This window comes from Festucalex cinctus, chromosome 6 (genome assembly GCF_051991245.1).
Source record: "Festucalex cinctus isolate MCC-2025b chromosome 6, RoL_Fcin_1.0, whole genome shotgun sequence".
NCBI classification, from domain to species: Eukaryota; Metazoa; Chordata; class Actinopteri; order Syngnathiformes; family Syngnathidae; genus Festucalex; species Festucalex cinctus.
The window spans coordinates 11,244,592-11,267,174 of record NC_135416.1 but is presented as its reverse complement, the minus strand read 5'-3'; the positions used below and the strand labels follow the sequence as shown (position 1 = coordinate 11,267,174).

General features: G+C 38.9%; 1 protein-coding gene across 14 annotated transcripts in view; it reads right to left on the bottom strand.

Annotated features, from left to right (window-relative positions):
* Positions 1-22,583, bottom strand: part of adgrl3.1 (adhesion G protein-coupled receptor L3.1) — a 191,157-nt gene that overhangs the window by 133,324 nt on the left and 35,250 nt on the right. For all 14 annotated transcript variants that reach the window (XM_077523786.1, XM_077523789.1, XM_077523790.1 and 11 more), the window contains exon 3: positions 3,015-3,130. In XM_077523786.1, the coding sequence (XP_077379912.1) occupies positions 3,015-3,069 (55 nt within the window). In that variant the 5' untranslated portion in view covers positions 3,070-3,130. The remainder of the gene's footprint in view (positions 1-3,014; positions 3,131-22,583) is intronic.

Sequence of the window (22,583 nt, the reverse complement as noted above, 5' to 3'; positions counted from 1 at the left end):
GAGAAGCCAAGAACCTGTAAATTGAGAAGTTGTTTGTTTGTTTAAATCCTGTATTTAAAAAAGTGCATTTTCCTAAGTGAAACCGACAGACTGGGCCTTTAATATTTCACTATCCATTTTTAATATTATATTGATTTCTTTTTCTTTTTTTTCTTTTTTTTTCAACCTGTGTCCAATAAATGTTTTGTAATTCAATCATTGTATTTCCCCCCCAATGTTTAGACAGGGTCTTACTGTTCAAAATGTGCACAATGTTATCGTGGATTACAATAAGAAATGTACTTTTTAGGAATAAAATCTGTTTTTCATTGTTTTGATGAACATCTACTCCGTTACTGTATTTTAACAAAATTTATAATCCTAATTTTAGTCTTTATGATGAACTCGGACAATACCCTCACAGTGAACGAGTTCTAATAGAAGACTTGCGTCAAATATTTTGTCTTTACAGCTAAATATTATGACCTTTGGATTTTATTGTAGAGCTCGATTGAAACAATGATTTGTGTCACATAATGAATTAAATTAATGCATTGCTAAAAAAAAAATATTGTGTTCATAATCTTTTGCACCGCAGATCCAAATCTTGTACGACTGTCGAAACAATACACAACAGTAGAGCATTATTAGAGATGAATAGAGAATCAAATCATTACATTAGTAGTGTGCACAGATGCAGATTGCATTCGTCTCAAAATGGAGGTGAAGATTTTTGGTGAATGAGTGTTTTCTTTTCTTTTTTTCAGGAAGAATGCATTGCTTTGTAAGCTATCGACGGCTGAATTTCATGCAGTCAGAGTCGGATCGATTCTCTCTCAACGAGCGTAGTTGTGATTGTGAGTGTCCTGTGGTCGACTGGCAACCAATTCAGGGTGTCATCTGCAAGCGGCGACATCTCCACATGACCCTGAACAGGATAAGTGGCATAAAATGGATGGATGGCATTGTGTGGGCGGCTTGATGGATCTTGGAGACCACCAGTTACTCCAGTTTGTGACGCTCCTGTGTATTATTACAGAAGTAGTCACGCTCCAGTAGAACCGCTGCAGTGATCTACATGGGTAATATCGAAGAAGAATGTTCCCCATAATGACAAGCCATGCCTCTGTGGAGAAGCTGCCGTGTGTCCTCGAGCTAAACGGTCTCTTTGTTTCAACTAATCCTGCCTAAGTATCAACAGCGCCATTTGCATATGTCGACTTATTCTTTAGACGTCGATGCAAATACCTTTGACTGAAACTCATCATGTGGCGTAAAAGCGAAAAACCTTGCATGCCTGAGTGTTTTTTAAAGGCAGCCTGGTTGGAAACCACATTTCACATCCCACCTCTGCGCTGTCAGTATGCAAGTGAAGGTGCACACGCTCGAGACCTGCGCATGTGTGTGAGGCTGCGAGCACATCCGCAGCAGCTTTTCCTCACAACGGGGTGATTGACAGAAGCCATTAATGGGATTAAGTCCAAGAGGGCCAGAGCTCCCTCTAGCAGACTTCAAAGTGCAGCAGCAACAGGGGGAAATTCACAGACAAACGAGTGGGGCATCTGTGCTCTTGCTTGTGTGTGCAGGCAATAACTGAAGCAAAAAAAAAAAGACAAGCATCCTCATTGTTATGAAAAATGGCAAAAACATGAGCGATCCTGCAGCAAAAATACATTTAAGTCTGTTTTGCAAAAATGTATCCATTATTGCAGAGGGAAGTGAAATGCCCCTAACATCACACACATTCAAACTCTTGTCTTGTGTGATGTCACGCATATCTCAAATTTGTCTGAGATTTGCTGACTTCAGTTTACGGAGCACCACTGGAAGGATGCGACAAAGAGGAGAAATATAATAAAAATATAATGGGCTCCGGTGAGTGGTTAGCACGTCCGCCTCCCAGTTCTGAGGACTCGGGTTCAAGTCCAGGCTCTGGCCTTCCTGGGTAGAGTTTGCATGTTCTCCCCGTGCCCGCGTGGGTCTTCTCCGGGCACTCCGGTCTCTTCCCACATTCCAAAGACATGGATGGCAGATAATTGGGCGCTCCGAATTGTCCCAAGGTGTGGATGGTTGTTCGTCTCTGTGTGCCCTCCGATTTGCTGGCAACCAGTCCAGGGTGTACCCCGCCTACTACTTAAAGCCAGCTGAGATAGGCTCCAGCACCCCCTGCGAAAATGGGTGGATAAATGGATAATGGGCTCCAGGTCAAGCGGCATAGAAAATGTTTGGAGGGAACTTTTTCAGGTTGTATGTTAGTTAAGAATATGATTTTGTTCCTAAATTTTTTATGATAGTAAGATCTTATTTATATTTTGAATGAATAATTGGATGTTTGTATGATTGATTAAAGCGGAATTCAACCCAAACTTTTTTTTTTTTTTGCAATATGTTCTATGCAGCCCCACTGGTCTAAATATGGCATTCTGCTTTTGAGTTAGTGGAATGTGAGTTAAACCAAAAAATGCAGCCGTTTTTATCCATCTCCACGGGCGGCCATTTTGTCACTTGCTGTCCACTGAAGATGACGTCACGGTTGCTCGGGGCTCAGGCAGCAACCAATCACAGCTCACCTGTTTTCTGAAGCTGAGCTATAATTGGTCGTTACCTGAGCCCTGAGCACCATTGATGCCATCTTCAGTCGACAGCAAGTGGCAAAATGGCCGCCCCCTGAAATGGATAAAAATGGCTGGATTTTACTTCATAACTCTTTTTCCACAAATGTAAATTAATCAGAATGTTATGTTTAGACTAGTTAGGTCACATATAACATATTATTGTCAAGAAATGTTTAAGGTTGATTTCCACTTTAAATGCTTTTGAAATACCAACAATTTTGATGTTGACCATTTGTCCCACAACAAATTGTGTTATGTTTTGCAGGAAGTCATACATATTGGTAGTTGAAATCTTTCACATCATAAATTGCATGACCTTAGATGCATTTTACCTTGTATGATATGTTTCATTATATGACCAAAATGTTCACATTTTGGTACCCCAATGAGATCGCTAGTAAAGCTTGTGTGTTTTCTTACCAATGGCAATGGGAGCAAACAAGGTTGAGAGGAAGAGTAGGCATCTGGTCCACATGACGTTCGCTTGGCCCGGAGTAGAGGAGGATGTACTTCCTGCTTCTTATTAGCGCACAGGCCTGACACAAAAAATAAAAGAAAAAAAAATGACATTAAAAAAAAAAAAAAACATCATTTATGTTGAAAATAATACAACAAGGTTACAAAACATAGAATGCAATCTTGATCCAAGTAATTGCAGGCTTTAATGAATTTTTATTTGCTAGTCAAATATTACTTTCCATACGTTTCTAATCTGCGGAACACACTTGGGAATGGTAAAAACCTTTTTAATAATGCATCAGTAAAAAAAACAAACAAAAAATAAACCCTTCATATTTCTACACTGAACTGTACACTAAACAGCCCGTGCCGCTTACTTTGTTCACACATAGACGCCTAGTTGGCTGCTTCATAATCTAATAATGTGTGCAATATGTGGAATATCAACCGTGTGTGGGGAGCAGATGTTTAAAAGCACACAAATCCATGAAAAACTCATCAAAATGACTCCTGGTGCCGTGACATATTCTTTGCTGTTTTCCTTATAAAATTGCATTAATATTCGCTTCTTTAATTAATATTCGTCACCTCCCCAAACGTACCTTACTTTATCGTACGCCATTGTTTTGTGACTACAAACGTATGTGTGACGTAATATCCGGTTAAAACGCCTGACGTATATCCAGTCTTGTCAGCGTTTATTTGCAAAATCTTTTTCCATACCCAAAATTTGCATTTTCCTTCTTTCAATACGCTTCAAAATTCGCCCCCTCAAAGCGTAAATTTTTTTTGTGAATTTCAGGCCCTTTTTCGGATTTCTAACGTTTCCATTCAGTTTTATTTTTGCATTTCTTGAAAATTTGGGGGGAAAAAATGGGTGGATGGAAACCTGACTGTTGCTGTTTTGACAGTTCCAACATTCATAGTTCGAAAGTTTGAAGCACAGATGAGCATGCATGAATCCTAAGATATGAGTCTGTCTAAAATCTCACAAATCACAAATCAGTGCCTTTTTAAAACAAGTTAAATGTTGCTTCAATTGTGGCTAAATCTCCATTAAGACTCAATTCAACTGGTGTTTCTTGTCAGCTTTAAAGTATGAAATGTATTGATGCGTCAGTCTAATTGTGCATCCCACAGTCCAACAACAATAACAGGATGGTGGCTGTGATTTTTTTGTAAACAATATGTTGGAAAGTGTCATTTCTTGTACTGTTTGCAGTGTGAAAACATCCATGGATTTTTGTGGCAAACCATCAAAGCAACATTTTTCTCACTGTACTTCTCAATTGCCACATTCTAACCTTATTGATCTTTCATCCCACTGATACATTTCCAGGTTATGTCCAATTAAAATAATACGGTCATTTGTGCGAGCGTTTCAACAGTAACAGCAGCTCAAATCCCTCAAAGCCCTCGCAGGGAAGCTGAGAGGAGCGCAGGCAGGCGGATGGGACAGATGGAGCGAAGCAGCAAGTCGCAGCCATGGGAAATATATCATGTGTAACAGAGACTATTGATCAGGGTGACCATACAGTTCGGGGGCCCAGCAGAGACGAAGAGACAGAGTGCATCTCCATCATGTCACTGCTGTGTAGGCAAATAGCTGCGTTGCTTCTGCTGCAACTATTATGTGTATAGCAGGTTTTTGTTTCATACATTTAAACTGTCCAGCTGACACGATGACCTTCTGTAAGCACCAGAGACGTGCTGTATATGCATAATGCATCCCCTGAGCGGCCACAATGAGAAAAAGCTTGACGGTGGAGACAGTACAAAGAGACATGTGCACACTTGAGATTGCGCTTCATTGGGAACGCTCACACGAGGCAGATACGACACAAGCAGTGTGGTTATCTGGGGTTTTATTGACACTGTGCTTTATGAGAGGTCCAAATAAATCCTAGAAATGGGGAATACACTTGAAATTATGGTAATAAATTAGAATTAGCACCTAGCAGCTGACCTGTTGCAGTTACTGTACGTCCATCTGGAGCCTACACTGTATATTGAAAATATGGGGCTATAATATAGCATAGTAATAATGTCAACAAAAAATATATTACCTTCCATTGTTCAACACTGTATTTGATAAACCATTTACAGTGCCTTTCAACAAATATGAACGTTTTAAATAAAACTATTCTGAACTACTAAAAAAAAATGTGTAACCTACGTATCTGCTTCTCTGGTCATTTTAGTGTGTGGCAGAATTTTTAATATGTTTGACATTTTCATTATAGTTAGTTTTCATTTTGTTTTGAGGTTTGTTTTAGGTTTAGTTTTAATCAGTAGTCAGTGTGGTTTTATGAGTATTTTATTAGTTTTCATGCTTCATTTTAGTTTAGTTTTTAGAAGTTTTAGTATTAGGTTGTTTTTTTATTGTCTATTCCCTGATGGATTCTTGCAACTTTTAATCTTTTTTTGCTCAATATGAATCCAAGTTGCCATGGCTACCATTCTTCTTCTTCTTCTTCTTCTTCTTCTTCTTCTTCTTCTTCTTCTTCTTCTTCTTCTTCTTCTTCTTCTTCTTCTTCTTCCTTTTAAAGCTGCCCAATGCAGGAAATTGAATTTTGAATCGCTATAGCCACATATGGCCGAAAAAAGAAACTGCATACTTCCTTAATTCAGCAGCTAAGGTGTTGCTCTGCTAATTAGAAGATGTTTGAGTCATGAATAGTCAAATAAAAAGGCTATTGTAAATATATTTTGGGGTAAATTTCTACATTGAGCAGCTTTAAATAAAATAACCTTGGTGAGGGGGATTTGAAAAAAGACTGCAGCACAACTATTTCACAACAACAGTGACAAATACATTTTTCTGTATTCTGATTCGCACTCGAAATTACTGAAGAGCACATTGGTATGCACTGATGGGTTGTGCTCAAAATAGAGTCTCTCAAATATTGATGCAAATCTATAAACGTCCATTCTACAACTTGCCAGCAGCTAAAAGGGAGGAAGGGAAAGTATAGCAACCATTTTCTTCGACGCTCTAAACGTCTGTCAGTAGAAAGCAGATTCAGAATGTAACTACTCCCGTCTCATCAACTCAGGCTTTATGTGAAATCATCTTTGCACGTGACCTCAGCGGCTCTGTCAGCTCTGTGACATCCTCAAGGTGATGTTTTCTTTTGGGGGCTCATTTCATATCTTCAGTACCTGACAAATCCCTAATGGCACCAACAATAGACACGCGTTGCATTCTGGCCCCGTTTAAACAACTCAACAAGCTGCCCCATTTTGATTGATTGCTCCCTAACTCGCTTGAACATGAGCAATCTGACCAGCTGTCCCTCGGTTAGACACAGGCGGTATACACTGACATATGGCCGGACGCCACCAGCCGCAGCATTCCGCTGTTCCATAATTCAAAAGCTATTCTATCACTCCGTATGCTGCGCGGCCACCATATCCCCCATCACTTAATTAACCCTCTCATTTCCACCACGCTCGCGCTTGACTTTGCACACAGGAGCAGTTGCGTGACAGCCCGAAGCGAATCTGACTTCAAATCATTCAACTTCATAATTCACAAGAGTCAACGTTCAAACGTTGGCCGGGCTCATTATGTTCTAGTCGCATTGATCGGAGATGGCTTCGAGCGTTGATTTGTTTTTGTCAGTTTTGATGAACATATGATGAGGTAAATAGGCAGTAATGGTGTTTATCAGCAAAACATATGTGATGTATTTTACACTCTCACTCATAAGGTTTGGCAATCATGGTGTGCTCCATCTGAACCCACTCTGTGTTAAATTGATACAATAACGGTGGTGTATATTAGAGATGAGAGCTGCATCATTAACCCTCAACTAGTTATAGTAAGTTGCAATTTAAAGCCTGAAATTTCACATATTAGATTAGAAAAAAAAAAAGTCAGTTCCAGGTTTCAAACTCAGTGCAACTGCCAAAGACAAACACCTTAAAATGAATGTGGAAGTATTCAAATTAAAATAAAAAATATATTTGTTTGCACTATGGCAAAAAAAAAAAAAAATCCACTTAGACTAATAATGATCAACCAACTGGTGTTGGTTTTTAGTTAATCAACTTTTTTTTCTTTTGTACTTAAATTTAACTCATTCACTGCCTTTGACAAGTATACTTGTCAATTGTATTTTTTAGAGCGGTGCTAAATGGGGGCGAATCTGAGCATGCTCCACTGTAAATATCAAACTTGGAAACAACTTTACTGATGCCCAACCACCGGTAGATGACATCATTGCCCCATTTTATAGGAAATAAACACAGTTTCAGAGTCCATGGGAGAAATGGCTGTATTTTGGCAAACCTACATTTTTCTGCTGTCAATTATAAAAGAACGGGACGGGACAAAAAGTAGGGAGTCTATTCTGTTATTTGGTAGATTCGGTTTATATATAATTATTGAATGTAATATCACGTGAGTATTGGAAATGTAAAAATTTTCTATAATGACTGGCAGTGAATGAGTTGGTCTTAGCAGAGCACTATTTTCCTTACAGGTACATTAATAGGCAAGATTTTTGAAGAAAATTGGTAGGTATTGGTTTATGAGTATCTTCCAGAAACACAGTAGTGATTTTTCGATCTAAAACAGCACATTTGAGTTTGCTGTGATCAGTCAGAACGGCAACTGTAGTGGGGTTTCCATCCACCTATTAAATATTACATATAAATACATATATTTTTATTTTGAAGCTCACCTTCTTACCATATTGGTGCCATGTTATTGTCATGCACTGTGAACAAATGTTGCTTGTTACTTCTTCTTGGCAGTGTACAAGAAAATAAGTGGCCATCCAAGGCAGAAAATGTTTTTTTTTTTTTTTTTTTTTTTTTTTTTTTTTTTTTTTTTTTTTTTTTAACGAGGTTGTCAGGGTTACCTGTTTGACACGACACAAAAAGGGGAGAAGACATTCAGTTCAGGGCTCGTGAGGAGAGAGGAAAGGAACTGACTGATACAATTCACTCCTGCACTCTCTGAAGATTCCTCTCCTCACCCTCTCTTTTTATTTGGTTTTCCACGCCCCTAGTTACATGGGTGTTCCAACCCTGAAAATGCAAATGCAAGGCATAGTTGGAATAGAGTGTCCTTGTTTGTCTATGTGTTGTGCATGTGAGTGGAAGATTGCTGAGTAATGTGTGGTCAAGTTTGCAATCATTTCTTAACAGAAAACAGGCAACCTCAGCAGACTGGCTCGAACCATTCTGCTGTGTTAGATGTTGTGGTTCTTCAGCTTTTGAGTCATCTTCAAATAGCCAGGCTATGTGAATGTGAGTGGGGACAGAGCAAAGCATTCTTCTTTGCAACTAGAATCAATTCTTCTTTGCAAGCAAAGCAGTCTTCATTGCAGCAAATGTATAACTTATTATTTACAATTATTCCTACAGAGGTACACAAATTACTCGGGCGCATTTCACCCTTAGAGTTCATAATCGTCTGAAAAACTATATGTGGAGTTCCATCCAATCATCTTTCCTCTCTCAGGCCTCTTCAAATACTATGCTGTGGTTAACTTCTTATGAAACCAACAGTTGTGAATGGTAAAATGCTTAAAACGTTGCCTGTTGTGTTAAAAGTTTTTATGACACCTGGAACCAATGTATTCACTTAATATTTGAGAAAATGGTTTTGGAATTTTACAAAAGTCAACCAGCGTCTTGGTAAGGATTGTGTTCCGCTTTGGAGCCCTGCTGTACGTCAGCCTCTGTTCCTCACATCTGTTCAATGCATCTTGGAAAGGAAGTCTCAAGGACTGAAACAATGTGTCTGAATTTATAATGCAAAACTCAATATACTGCATGCCTTGGAGAATTAGTATTTATGTCCTGTATATTCTAGCCCTGAATAATAACTTGTTGCAGGCTGTTGCCGGGGCCACAACACTGACAGAATAGATTGCAGCCATCTATGAACTAATTGATGTTGTGCAGATTGTGTGCACCAAGGCGGTCTGACCCTCGCGGTGTGTGTGCGTGCGCGCAAATGGGTGTGCTCTATCCCCTAACGAGAGAGTCCTATCTGTCGTAGCACTCCTCATTCGGGGATTCTCTCTTCCACTAATGAGTGCTGACCGGACTAGGCTACCTTGTCAACAGATGTCACGTACACACACACCCATGCGCACGCAAGACACATTTACACACATGCTTATCACTAGGAGACCAGATACCCGAGCTCCCCCTTCATATACCCGGCCGACCTTCCCCCTCAGCCTTGAGGCAGAGATTCCCAAATGTACCCATGCTGTGTTGGCAAACCAGCCTGCATCATGCCCTGGAATAATATTGCGTGCTCGTGTGTGTTTGTGTCGGGTTCAATAAAAAAGATACAACAAATTCCATAATTTTCTTGTTCATTGTATTTGCAAGTTTGTCCTAATTAGAATGAAATCCAACGGCGGAATTCAGTCGTGACAGACAAGCATGCGCGTAATTAGCAAACCACACGTCTCACAAACAAATGCTAAAAATACTTGATGACAAATTGCTTATTGTAATTAAAGTGCATAAGAGAAAACGCAATATGAGTTATATTGGTTTCATCTGGAAAACCTGCATCGCATATTCTGCCTCTGCCCGTGCCACTGTCAGATGTAATAATTTAATGTTTGTTATTGTTATGGTAATTGTCATGTTTTGGTTTTGTGCGGGTGGGATTTTGTTTTCTTTTGTTGTTTTTGGTTGTCATGTATTCCTTGTCTCTTCCCTTGTCCCGTTATGTCTAACCACGTCCACCTGAGTGTGTCTTCCCTTCCCAGTGTGCTGACCAATCAGCTCCCCACGCCTCTTGTATCTTGCCCAGGTGTCTGTTGTTTTCTCGTTACCATGTGTATTTAGTTACCCTGCTTTCTTTCAGTTCTTGTTGAGTCATTGTTACTGTTGCTGTTGTTGTTGCTGTCCCTTTTATCCATGCCATGCCATGCCTTGTGTGTTTTTGACCTTGTTAATTTTTCCGTAGTACCCTGTTTACATTTTTTTGTTAATTAAATCCCCTTTTTTACTTGCATCCCTGCCTTGCCCTGTTTTGTTGCCCCCCTGCATTTGGGTCCTGCCTCCAACATCCCCCCCCAACGTGACAGTAATTTTGCATAATTCCCAGATCTTTTATTAATATTAGATTAGACCAATATGTTTTTTTTTTCGGGTCTGATTATCAGTAGCTAAGGAGGCCAATAAGCGATATTCGGGGCCAATATTTGTTTGTAATAAAAGTGAAAAAATTGTTTAATAATACGCTATTCAGATTTGCACTATGTTATTTTTTTTTTAAATCTTAGAAAACAAATACCTTTGTTTAAATATTCAAACAAAAAGTAGAGCGCCTACAGCATATCTTAAGATAAATCTAAATTTCAACAAATAAATAGTTCCCTAAAGTTTTCTGCAGTAAATGCAAAGTTTTACAAAATTTTAGGGATGAGCCTGCATCGATACTAGGACCTTATTTCAAGGTAGGCCTATTGGTACTGGCAACGGCTCTCTTGTGGCCGATAAAGAACTATAATTTAGAAATTAGAAGAATAGAAAGTTGTCATTATTTTCAGGGATTTTTAAGGGAAAATGCTATATTGGGATATATCGGTATTTGTTTAAAATTACAGTGTTCCCTCGCTATAACGCGGTTCACTTTCCGCTGTATCACTGTAACGCAGATATTTTTAGTGCAATTTAGTATTTATTTTTATTTTTTTTCAGTAATGTACCCATTGTATCAAATTTATGCAGGTTTGAACATTATGTGTGAAAATGTAAATGCATCAGTGAAAAAAAAGTGTATAAACTGTGTGGTGTTTTTTATTTTATTTATTTATTTTTTTATTTTTTTTAAGAGCCTTAACATATTTATAATAAATGTAAAACATAAAGCTAACTACTTTGCGGATTTCATTTATTATTTTTTGGAGCCTAACCCCAGTAGAAAACGAGGGAACACTGTATCTGTCATTATTATTATTATTATTATTATTATTATTATTATTTAGTTATTTAGTTATTTATTTTAGGGGGAGATTTTATAGGTTAAAAGGACTAATGTTATCTGTACTTGGTATCAGTATTGGTGACTACTTTAAATATAAACTTTAAATATTAACATAATTAAGGTATGAGAGGGGAACAATACTACAATATTATAACAATATGTTGTTCAGAACACTCAAAAAAAAAAAAAATGCAAATCCCATTCCAATTAAAATGTGACTTTCTCTGCAAGGGGGCGCTAGAACACAAATGCCTCTTTTATTGCACTTTCTCCACTTCCTGTCGTTCTTGAGTCTCTCACCCTTTTGTGCTCCATTGGAGTGAAAAGTCTGAGAGGAGCAAAGCTCAGGGGGACGTGCGCTGTGTTCAGTAAAATGGCATGTGTCTGCCAAGCTATGCTAAATTACCTCCAGTTGGCTTGCTAGGGTGGGTTAAACCACCGCGGACCCCTCCCGTGTGTGCGTAATGAGGTTGTGTGGGTGACAAGAGTGAGAGGGCAGCGAAGCACGTTATCATCGGCAGCAGACTGGTAGACAGGCAGAAATTTGATGAGAGTGACTCACACACTCACACAGGTAGCTAAAAAGACAATTGAGGCCGGGTGGGTGGCTGTTCTTCGCGTTGCCTGTAATGGGCTGTAATGAGCGAGACGAGCACTTGCAAACAAGCGTGCACAGTGAAGTGCATCGGATGGATACTGTGTAAATACACCATGCACACAGTTGAACCACCATGAGCGCTTTTGAATGGAGACCCCCCTCCCCTGCTATCGTAATTGCCCTCCGCTGATGATGGCGAAGATAATGATTAACAGTGAGGGGCCCCTGAGAGTGACTAGAGGCTCGCGCAACCTGTCAGCTCCCGATGACATGGATGTCGTGACGTGACGGCCTCAACATGTATCCACACTGGCGTCGCATGTGGCGGCTGTTTTCGGGGAAAAGCCCCCCCTCGAACCAAATTAAAATCCTAATTAATTAAGAGTCATATGTTTGTGTTGTCCTGGCCAGGTTTGAACTAATGTTGTGCAAGATTTTGTCATGTACTGAAGGTTGGATCCCAAAGCGCGGACGCAAATAAGATTTCAACTATTCATTCACATCGAAAGGCGTAGAACAAACTTGACTTGACGAGAAACAAAGAGAGTTGCACAGATGGACAGAAAGCAATAATCCGACAAACACACACACTTCTCAGACCGCTACTACAGACAGTGAATCGATCTGATTGGTTGTGACTAAGTAAATGATTAAATATTGACATCACATAGGTCCTGACATCACATAATATCACATAGCCTAAAACTAGTTGAAACTAGATGCTTCAGCATTCCCACAATTAGTAGCGCAGTTTTAACAACCAAAAATAAAATGTTACGTACATTTGTCATTGGATCATTTCGCAATCAATGTTGCGATCAATCAATGAGACATTTAGATCACTGGTATCAAATCGATTAAAACAGCAAAATTAGAATTGATATTGACACTCCACCACTAATCCTAAAATTGAGCTTGCATAGATTGACTGCTGCCACTAATTGGTTTAAATGAGGGTAACCTTGGATTATTCTACTGTCATTGGTTTCCTCATAATGATCAATAAGTATCACCATTTTAGCTGTCTCTACTTTTGCTTTAGTATAGCTATAACGTTTGTTTTTTTGTTTTTTTTCCCCTTGTTTGAGCAGATGCGGTTGTCAGTATGTCACATTTTAGCAAAATCCGGCACATTCAGACTTGTTTTGACAGGACAGATGAGATCTCTGGTATCATCTGATTTTATTATTTTTATTTATTTATTTATTATTATTATTTTTATCTTTACGCTGCTGTGATGTTTTGCCGACTCGGGTATAAAATGTCAAAATTGTGTCACCTGAACGGTGTAGTGTCATTCCAGCCTCAGAATAAATCTATATTTTTATGATGGTTAAGAATGTGACAATGCAGTCAATGAAGGTTTTATGTTTGCCCCTGAAACCGATTATTACCATTTCCATTGTTTCATTTTCCGCCCTCACTCCATTATCTGAACAAATAATCCGATGTCAACCAGAATCGCAGACGATGAGCCATTGTATACATTGGCCCGATGCAGCTTGCTGCAGTATTGCTACACCCACGAGTTGTTTTCTACGCCACAATACAGCACACACACACACACCAATAGATGGGTGAGGGGACTGCCTCACTGTAGGAATGTGCACTATTGTCATGGTGCCCCGAAGACAAGTGGCCTGCCTGGCAATTTACAACATACAGTGTGCCTTAAATCTTTTGTGTGGCTTCCCAGCACAGAAGTGCAGGAGTGTGTAGCCTTAGAGCAATAGGTCACCCCTACATCAGTCTGACATGCTGTGGTCAGTTTAAAGTCCTCTCAGGCAAACGTCTGACAAATGTAGCCTGGTATTTATATCTCCTTTTAACTCATTCACTGCCATTAACGGAAAAAGACGTCAAATGATTTTTTGCTGGTCTGGCAATGAATGTGTTAATAAATAACTTAAAAAAAAATAAAAAATCAAAGTGGCCCTTGCAGCTTTCTATTTTTCTGTATGTGGCCCTCAGAGGAAAAAGTTTGGACACCCCTGCTGTACATTACATCAACAATTTATAATTGCTTCATTGATTTTTACCATGTTTAACTCATTCATTGCCATTGACGGAAAAAGACGTCAAATGATGCATTTTTTGCTGGTCTGGCAATGAATGTGTTAATTGTCTTTTGAGTTCATGTTTATGTTTTATGCTGTATTATCGATCTGACATAATTGACTGTGACAGAGAAGGCTGATGTTTGGCCTACTTGGCAATCAGCATAAAATAAATGTGCGATGACAATTCATTCTGAAGCTATTTACATCTTTCAAATGTTTTTTATTATATTTACATTAGGGTTTTATCACCCTCAGTATCAGTGAAACATCTACTGCGATGAATGCTAAGTGAGCGAGCTCAGCATTTTGATTTTATTCTGCAAATCAAACAAAGCTAAATGATGAACATTTAAATGCAAAAAATAAATCTGTGATCCTTTATGAGCAGATTGTAACCATTCAAAGAACCCAGTTAATGATTACAGTGCTAATTTCCACATTTTTCCACATTTTCCACATTTTGGCTTTGAAATGTTAGGGTACATTGGCCTCTGTTTTGAAATAATGGTCAAATTAAAAGTAGCAATGATAACACATGTCCAAAAATAATAACTTTAATATAAATGCTGGTCCATAGTTGGTTGTAAAAAACAAAAAAACAAAAAAAAAAACACAAGCAAACATGTACGCCAACTATAACACAGTAACACCAGACTGAAAACACAAGATATGAGCTGGCTCCCATTTTTACAGTAAGACCTTTAGCATTTATATAGAGACCGTGGCAAAGTTTTTTCCGTAAAACAGTCCAAAATACATTTTTTATTGTTTTCAAGGATTGTAAAATTGTTCCACAACAAATACATACCAACCAAAAACCCAATTTTTATAAGACCTTTCTGTAAGAATGTTTGTATGATGTTATGTGATGCAATTAACAGATCATTAGTTATGAATTTATGTCTGTCTTTATGTCTGTTTCTTTTCTTTTTTTTGTTTCACAACAGGATCTCTCGGGTTTCATAACCAATTAGGAGGGAAGAACAATTTCTAGTTAAAGATCTGTCCCTTTAAAAATCATTTCTCCCTCCAGAGTAGTTCAAAGCTACAAGTTCAGCACCCCCTCCTCTCCCTCCATGTTAGACATTCTATGCCCGTCAGAAAATTGCATCTGGAAGCGTTTCGGCTTTGACCGGACCACTGCCGTTTCCGCGTGGCTGCCCCCAACCGCTCCAAGGATGCACCCAGAAATCTGATGCGCCCAAAACCACCCCGGAAATCCACCGCCGACGACCTCGTCTGTATGCTCCGGCGTTTGGATCCCTCACTGCCTGGCGGCGAGACACTACATTCTGATCCAATGTGAACTTTCTAACGCTGCCGTCTAATCAACTGCGCGCGTCCTCCTTCCCTCATGAGACTAGACGGCGTGGAAGGAGGGAGGAAGGAGGATAAGGGAGCGAGATAAAGAATATGAGAGCGGGAGAGAGAGATGAAGGAGATACGGAGGTCAAGAAGGAAATAGGCTGAGGAAAATTGAGATGGAAGTGTGGGATAAAACGGTGACAGAGGGATGGAAGCTGATAGGACGGAGGCAGATGGAGGGAGAGGGCGTGACAAAAGCGATCGGAATCAACCACATATACCGTTCTGTACCCTCCCATAATTGAACACATATTTACAAGGAGCACCTTAAGACCAGGCCACATTGGTACACCTGCACAATTCACAAATTAATTTTATACGAGAAAGATAAAAATGATAAGAATAATGCTACTGGTAAATTAATCAATCCACTTTGAGCATGTTTTTTTTTTTTTTTAAAGGTAGCTTATTGATTCTGTTGTTGTAACTGATCTCATTAGATCTGGCAAATATAATTTCAACAGAGGAAATGTAATGTTACATACAAAGCAACATTTGATATTTGTGTTAAATAGCCCACTTTGCTGTCTTTCATGCTTTTTACAACATTCATCCAACACATGTAAAGACTTTAATTTTATAGCCTGTTCCTATACTAAGCTAAGCTAAACTAAGCTATACTGTCCATACAATTAGCTTAAATGCCACAAAACTCTGGACCCATTGTTGTGTGCCAGTTCGTATAAGAATTGAAATTGACACATTTTAACAGCAACATTTTAGAAAAGGGGAATCATTTTACGTTGTTTGGCTGTAATAATACGTTACAAAGTCTTATTTGAGTGGTTACCAGCACATTTTGAATCAGAGTGAGAAGACTGAATATTTGTCACCAAAAAGGAAAAGTTTGGACTTGCCAGCAACATCAGAAAATATCTTACTTATATTATGCACTGTACATTCATTTATCTCCACTTTCAGTGCTTGCATTCTAGTTTAGTACTTATTAATAGAGTTATAAATCACACATTTATAAAAGCTTTATGTTGGAAATCAATGCTGTAGACATACAAGAACGGACCATGCTAACTGCTATCTAGCCTTGAAGCTAGGTTAGCTATGTTAGTCAAAGTCAGCCTTGGTTTAGCGAAAGTAAGCCAGGCTGTATTCTGTGTCATAAGTGAAACAGTCTCAGTTTTATTTTCAGTTATCTTAACACACTAAGGCAGTGAGAGATTTTTTTTTAACTTTCTACCATAAATATATTAACTCATTAGCTCCCAAAAACGTATAAATACGTCATATTGTAAATGTTTTAAGTGTCCCAAAGACGTACTTATATGTTTTTTGTTGTTGTTGTTGTTGTTGTTTTTATGCCAGAGCATAGAGAAGGCTTTGATGCAGTCTCTCTACTGCAGAAAATGGTTGAGTGGCAGCAGAGTATAAGAGATCAACCAGGCCATGTTAAAAAAAAGCTGACTTCCCCACAGTTCTAAGCAGAATTGTTAAAAACGATGAAACTTAGCTATGTTCTATTGCTAATTGCTGCACAGCGGAAACAGATAGGAATATACTTTTTTTCCCTGATAAAAGAAGAGACTTTAATCTCTCTTTTGGTATGTTCCATTTCTTATAGCAATAGAACATATTTCGCGGGCCTTGAAAAATCTGTCAAAATCCAGGAAAATACTTAAGTGAAAATGGTTGGGAGTGAATGAGTTAACCATAATGTTAATAAATAATAACATACTAACAAAACTCTGCTTCTGTACTTTGTGATATTTATTGATATTTTAATAAGGGTCTTCTACATCCCTACTGCTTGTGTCATATAGATTAGTTTATATAAAAAGTTAGCCAGTGCTGTTCTGACACTTTTCATTTATTGTCTGTACTGGCTACTTGACTGTTGTGGGCATGCAACATTCTCTTAAAGTCTAAAGTAGTTGAAAAATGTCCCAGTGACTACACATATTTTAAGATTATCATTATGAATGTGTGGAAAAGGAGCTCATTTGTATTGCTCAATCCAGTTTCAGTTAATAGTATTTTAATTAAGGATTAGAATGCAGATTATTCATTGAGTAACTGTTGGGTTTGTTAATTCTCACGTTCAGATAAACAGCCGAAAATATTAATTTATTGGGGTTGAGATGTCAGAAAGATGTAGTCTACTATTCAATAAAGTTTTTCTTTTTGAAAACATGGTTAGAAGAAGAAAAACAAATCCCGACGCTTTTGGTTTTGCAAAAATAATCTAGTGAAATTCCACCACATTTGCCACACACAGTGATCCCCACAGTTCTTCGTTGGCGTTAGGGGAGAGTTAATGGTTTACAAAACTGCCTCTGATACGATCAATTATGTCAACTCGAGATACATTGATGTTGATTCCACTGCCACAGCCATTGTTTTCTTCTCTTTGATTCATCTGCATTCTCCGTCACACACTCGCTCGCTCCCCTCTCTTCCTCTGTCGCTGGGCTCCGAAGCCAGTCCTGTCACAGCGTATCCATCAAAGCCCTGCCTTAAAGCCACAGGCGCGCCGACGCGAACTTTGCGCGAGTGTGGATGTGTGCGTGTGTGGGGGGAGAAAGTTGTCCTGTACAGTCGGGAGAACAGCCACCTCAGCAGTGAGTGATGCTGCACTCAAGTGCAGGCAGACGAACAGGCAGGAAATGACGTGCGTGGCCTAGATTTAAACCCCCAGGAAAAGCCAAGACCTTGGTTATCTTGTTCTGCCCATTTAGCATTTTTGTTAGTGTCCCTTCACTTATTTCATTTTATAATTATGATCCTTATAGAGAGCTGCCAATGTTGGGAATTTCCAATGTAGATTTTTTTTCGTGCACAGCTCAAGCCAGTCTACACTTGGAGGCTGCATTCAATTCCAGATCATGTGTCAATTATTTTCCTGATCAGCCCATCTAAATACCGTATTTTGACTGTCCGTTCTTGGTAAATGGTACTTCGCGCTTTTCCACCTTACGTGGCCCTCAAAGCACTTTACATTCGACTACTCATTCACCTACTAATGACGTAGCATCAGGAGCAACTTGGGGTTCAGTATCTTGCTCAAGGATACTTTGACGTGGTAACAATGTCATAGGATCGAACCCACAACCTCTAGGTTGCAAGAAGATTACTCTACCATTGAGCCACGCCACCCCTTTTGCAATATTATATATCCCCTATATTCCTGAAAGCTTAATTTGTACGCAATTGTACACCCACATCCAAATGAGTCTTGTCTTTTAACTCATTTGCTCCCAATAACGTATAATAAGTTTTTTTTAATGTTCTAAGTGTCCCAAAGACATATTTATACGTTTTTTTTTGTTTTTTGTTTTTTTTTATGCTAAAGCATACAGAAGGCTTTGATGTAGCCTCTCAACTGCAAAGAACGGTTGCAGAAATGGTAGTTATTACACACACGGCCAGCAGGTGGCAGCAGAGCAAAGGAGATAAACCAGGGCCATCTAGAAAAAAAGCTCAATTACTCACAATTCTAAATAGATTTCTGAAAATTGATTAAACTTAGCTATATTCTAATGCCAATTGCTGCAAAACGGAAACAGATAGAAACATACTTTTTTTTCCTGATGAAAGAAGAGACTTTAATCTTTCTTTTGATGGGTTCCACGTTTTTATAGCAATAGAACACAATATTTTGTGGGCCTTGCAAAATCAGTCAAAATCCAGTAAAACAGCCGGGAGCGAACGGGATTGCTTCTGTGAAAATGGCTGGGAGTGAATGAGTTAAAAAGGTTACTCTTCAATCCAGATTCAAAAGGTTGCAATTTTAATGTTATTGTCATCCAAACCACCCAAAATCAAACATAGGCTTGCTGTATTATCTTAAACTTAATCTCTATCCATACTTTCTGCCTTTATCATCCTGCTTCCTCCTCTGTCTTCTCCGTCCTTCAATCCAGCTGTGCCTGATGCTGCGCAAAGAAGATTAAAAATGTCCGCTATCCTCAGGCTCCTTAAATCTATTGTTCTCCCTTTTCACAAAACTTCTAAAGATTCAGATGACCTCGATAAAGTAACAATGGTTTAACTTTCCCAGAAATTCTGTGACAGATTTGTTCCGAATCAGCAAATTTGAGTTATAATAGCGTGGATGCAGATGACACTGATTGAATTAGGAAACAAAATAATGTTTGCTTGAGATGTTAAAGCCTTGCCACTTGCATTGCAGAGCAGGTAGGAACTGGGTAGATCAGGGTATTGAAATATTTATTCCAAAAGGCCCTTTCCAGACGGGGCCCTGTTCATAATTCAATAATGCATGAACGCCAACGCTAGTATAAAACATCCACTTAACGTTGGATTGTCTAACTGCTGAGAAAAAGGCATCAGAAATATGAAGGAATCCACCTAGGAGGACTGCATTCATTTTCCACATTGTCAACTTGACTCACAAAAAAAAGAAATTCACCAGTGGGTGCTCGAAAAACATGTTTCTATTTAGTGGAGTGACATTAAAACTACCTCTTTTGGAGTCACTTTGACAGCCGAGCAGCTCAGCGCAACCGTGTGCATAAAATGTCTCATGACAGATGTCCGCGGCGATATTGGGAATATTTGTCAGCAAACACGTTCGTCAGATATTACATTTTCCCGTCTAACTACGCAAACGGATAGAAAGCCAAGAAGCGATTTTCTTCAAAGTATACGGGGACTGAGGCGACGCGGCGGCGGTTATTCAGAAGTGTACCTGGAATATTATCAGATAAAAATCGAGGCGTTTATTGTCCCTGTAGAGCTGAAGCTAAGCTTAAGAGCGCAGCTTGCAGGCATATCTTGGGATCGAAGTTCACATCTCCATCACTGTCAAGGTGAGAGCTTCAAACCTTATTCCAATGCTTGGAAACATATGCTAAAGTTCTTTTTTTTTTTTTTTTTTCCAGATAGCAACATTCAATATTGTTAACTTGCATTCGCGTGTCAGTCACCCTTCCATGATTGCGAGGGCATGTTATTATTTTCTGCACGAGCACCGAGCGCACAAACTGTTGCATTTTTGATAAGCTGCATCCATCACTTTTCCCTAAATAGCACAAAAGTGATGATACAATGAGCTCCGGCAGGACATACGGCGAGCGATTTGGAAGCAATCAGCGGAGACAGTAAAGGTAAACACGGACGCTAAATGTCAGCATGGTGATTGCGCTGCTACAATATCACCTCGGGGCGCGGGACCCAAATAACCAAAATCAATAATTGAATCATTTCATATTCAAATCACGGCTGGGAGAGGTCTGGATCCTATTGCGGTCTCATATCCCCCGTGTGCTGATATATTCCAATCAGCAAAGGTGCGCCGGCATTGAAAATATAGTAATCCAAAGGAACAGATGGAGGACAACCGTTACGACCGTGAATCTCTCGCCTATAATAGATTATTTTATGGTTATTGTGTGCTTTATATTATGCTATATGTGTAATACATCATACTTTAAATGCATATGTGGTATTGTCATATCAGACAGAGGCGACAAGTTCCTTTCTGTCTAAGTCTATTTGTTTGCACTGCTTCAAATGTCACCAGTTCTGAATCCCAAGAAATAAGAGAAAATGACAACGATAAAACCAGTTAATACTTTATAAAGTATTACAACAATCCCCGATTCAAAACAAAATATTATCCTTTATTTTCCATTTTGAAATGAAAGGACATTCTGTGGACTGTGCATGAGATATTTGAATTGTGTTTCGTTGTGTGCTCGTGTCTCAGCACTTACAACAACAAAAACAGACTTTTGACGAAGAATGGGCGAGTAGCAGTACCATATATCGGTATCAGGCCGATATACGGGCCTTATATCAAGGAATGGCCGCGAACAAATTTTATGAACAAATGGAAGACGGATATTAATTTTTAAATGTTGTTTTTAATAAAACTTAAGACTAAAGTTAATGCCCCTATCGTACTGCTTTTACATACACGCACACCCGCACACACATGTACATACATTATGTATATGCATATAGTCTTTACTGTCCATTATGATTTTTAATCATAATTAATCGCTTGAGTCTCATAATTTGATTACAAATTTCATCCATCCATCCATTTTCTTGACCGCTTATTCCTCACAAGGGTCGCGGGGGGTGCTGGCGCCTATCTCAGCTGGCTCTGGGCAGTAGGCGGGGGACACCCTGGACTGGTTGCCAGCCAATCGCAGTGATTACAAATTTGTCTCACGTTATATCTGTTCAAAATGTACAATAAACAAACCATAATCTTTTCATAATCTTGTTAATTAACAAAGTGGACAAATCTAAATGAGGTTGTATCTTTCCGTAAAATGATACAGTAATTTCCAGTAAGTAATTCATAAAGTTATTTGAAATTAAATTGATATACTAAACAGTTAAAAGGAGTATGCAACATTGAGTCATAGATTTGTGGTGAGGTAATTTTCTGCCTCGAGATGGCATGAGTGTTTCCTGTTAGACATTGTTGATATAAAACAGTACATTTTTCTTTTTAAATTCAGAGTAATTGGCATTTGGAACATGAAGCAACTCGTGGACTCCAGGACATTTTGTTAATGGGCTCTTTGCACAAATCCAGCACTTCCTGAACTCAATACCACTGCTTCATTTCCTGTCTTTCATGAGTGGACCAGCTGATTAATTCAGGTGTGTCGGACCTCAATAATCAGGATGACATTGGTCAGACACACCTGGATTAATCAGTTTGTCCACTCATGAAAGACAGGAAACAATGCTACATTGGGTCTTTTTTAAATTGTCTTTCATTGAGGGGGAAATTGTATGAATCGGACATACAGTACTAGTGGTACTTGGTTTCAAGAGTTGAGTATTTATAGTGGTATCCCTCTGAAAAAATAGTATTGAACATCCCAACTTTTGACTATTTCACTATTCGGCGCATATACTGTACTATATTGTGACAACTTTATTTCTTACAGCCCGAATGAAAGAGAATTGCCGTGTAACCGCATGTACACTCTATGTTTATCAATGTTTAATTGTGCAAGGAATTTGTGATCAAACTTTCATTGGCCGCTCCTCACATCTCTTATGCAGGGAGCCGCTCGAGGCCTTCAACACTGATTGCCAGGCAGAACAAGTTCTGAACAGATTCAAGTTTCTAAGACTGAATTGAATTGAGAGTCACAAATGGATGAGGCTTGTGCCAAATGCATATCCACAGGATTTTGTCATAAAACATCAACTAAAAACTTTTGCAGCCGTTTTGGAAGTAATAGTAGGTCTTACTTTGTAGTCTCGGCACTTCAACTTCACATTAGAAATGACTTTGCCCAATGAGCATCAGAACCCAAAGTGGAGCAACACAAAAGGAGGAGAAACAGCAGGGAAGAGCAAGTGAAACATGGCATCACTTGTTTTGTCTCACACGGCCACTTCACAAATAAGATGGCGTCGCCTTCAAGGAATACACTGATGCTAAATAGATGTTCTTTTTTTTTCCAAGTTGTTGACAAAAGTTATCTCTGAAGGCCATTTCCCTCTTGTCAAGTGTGTGTATGTGCGTATGCACACTGGTGATGGTGCGCCGTGTACCTCAGTCAGGTCACAGCGTATTCATGCTCCTAAGT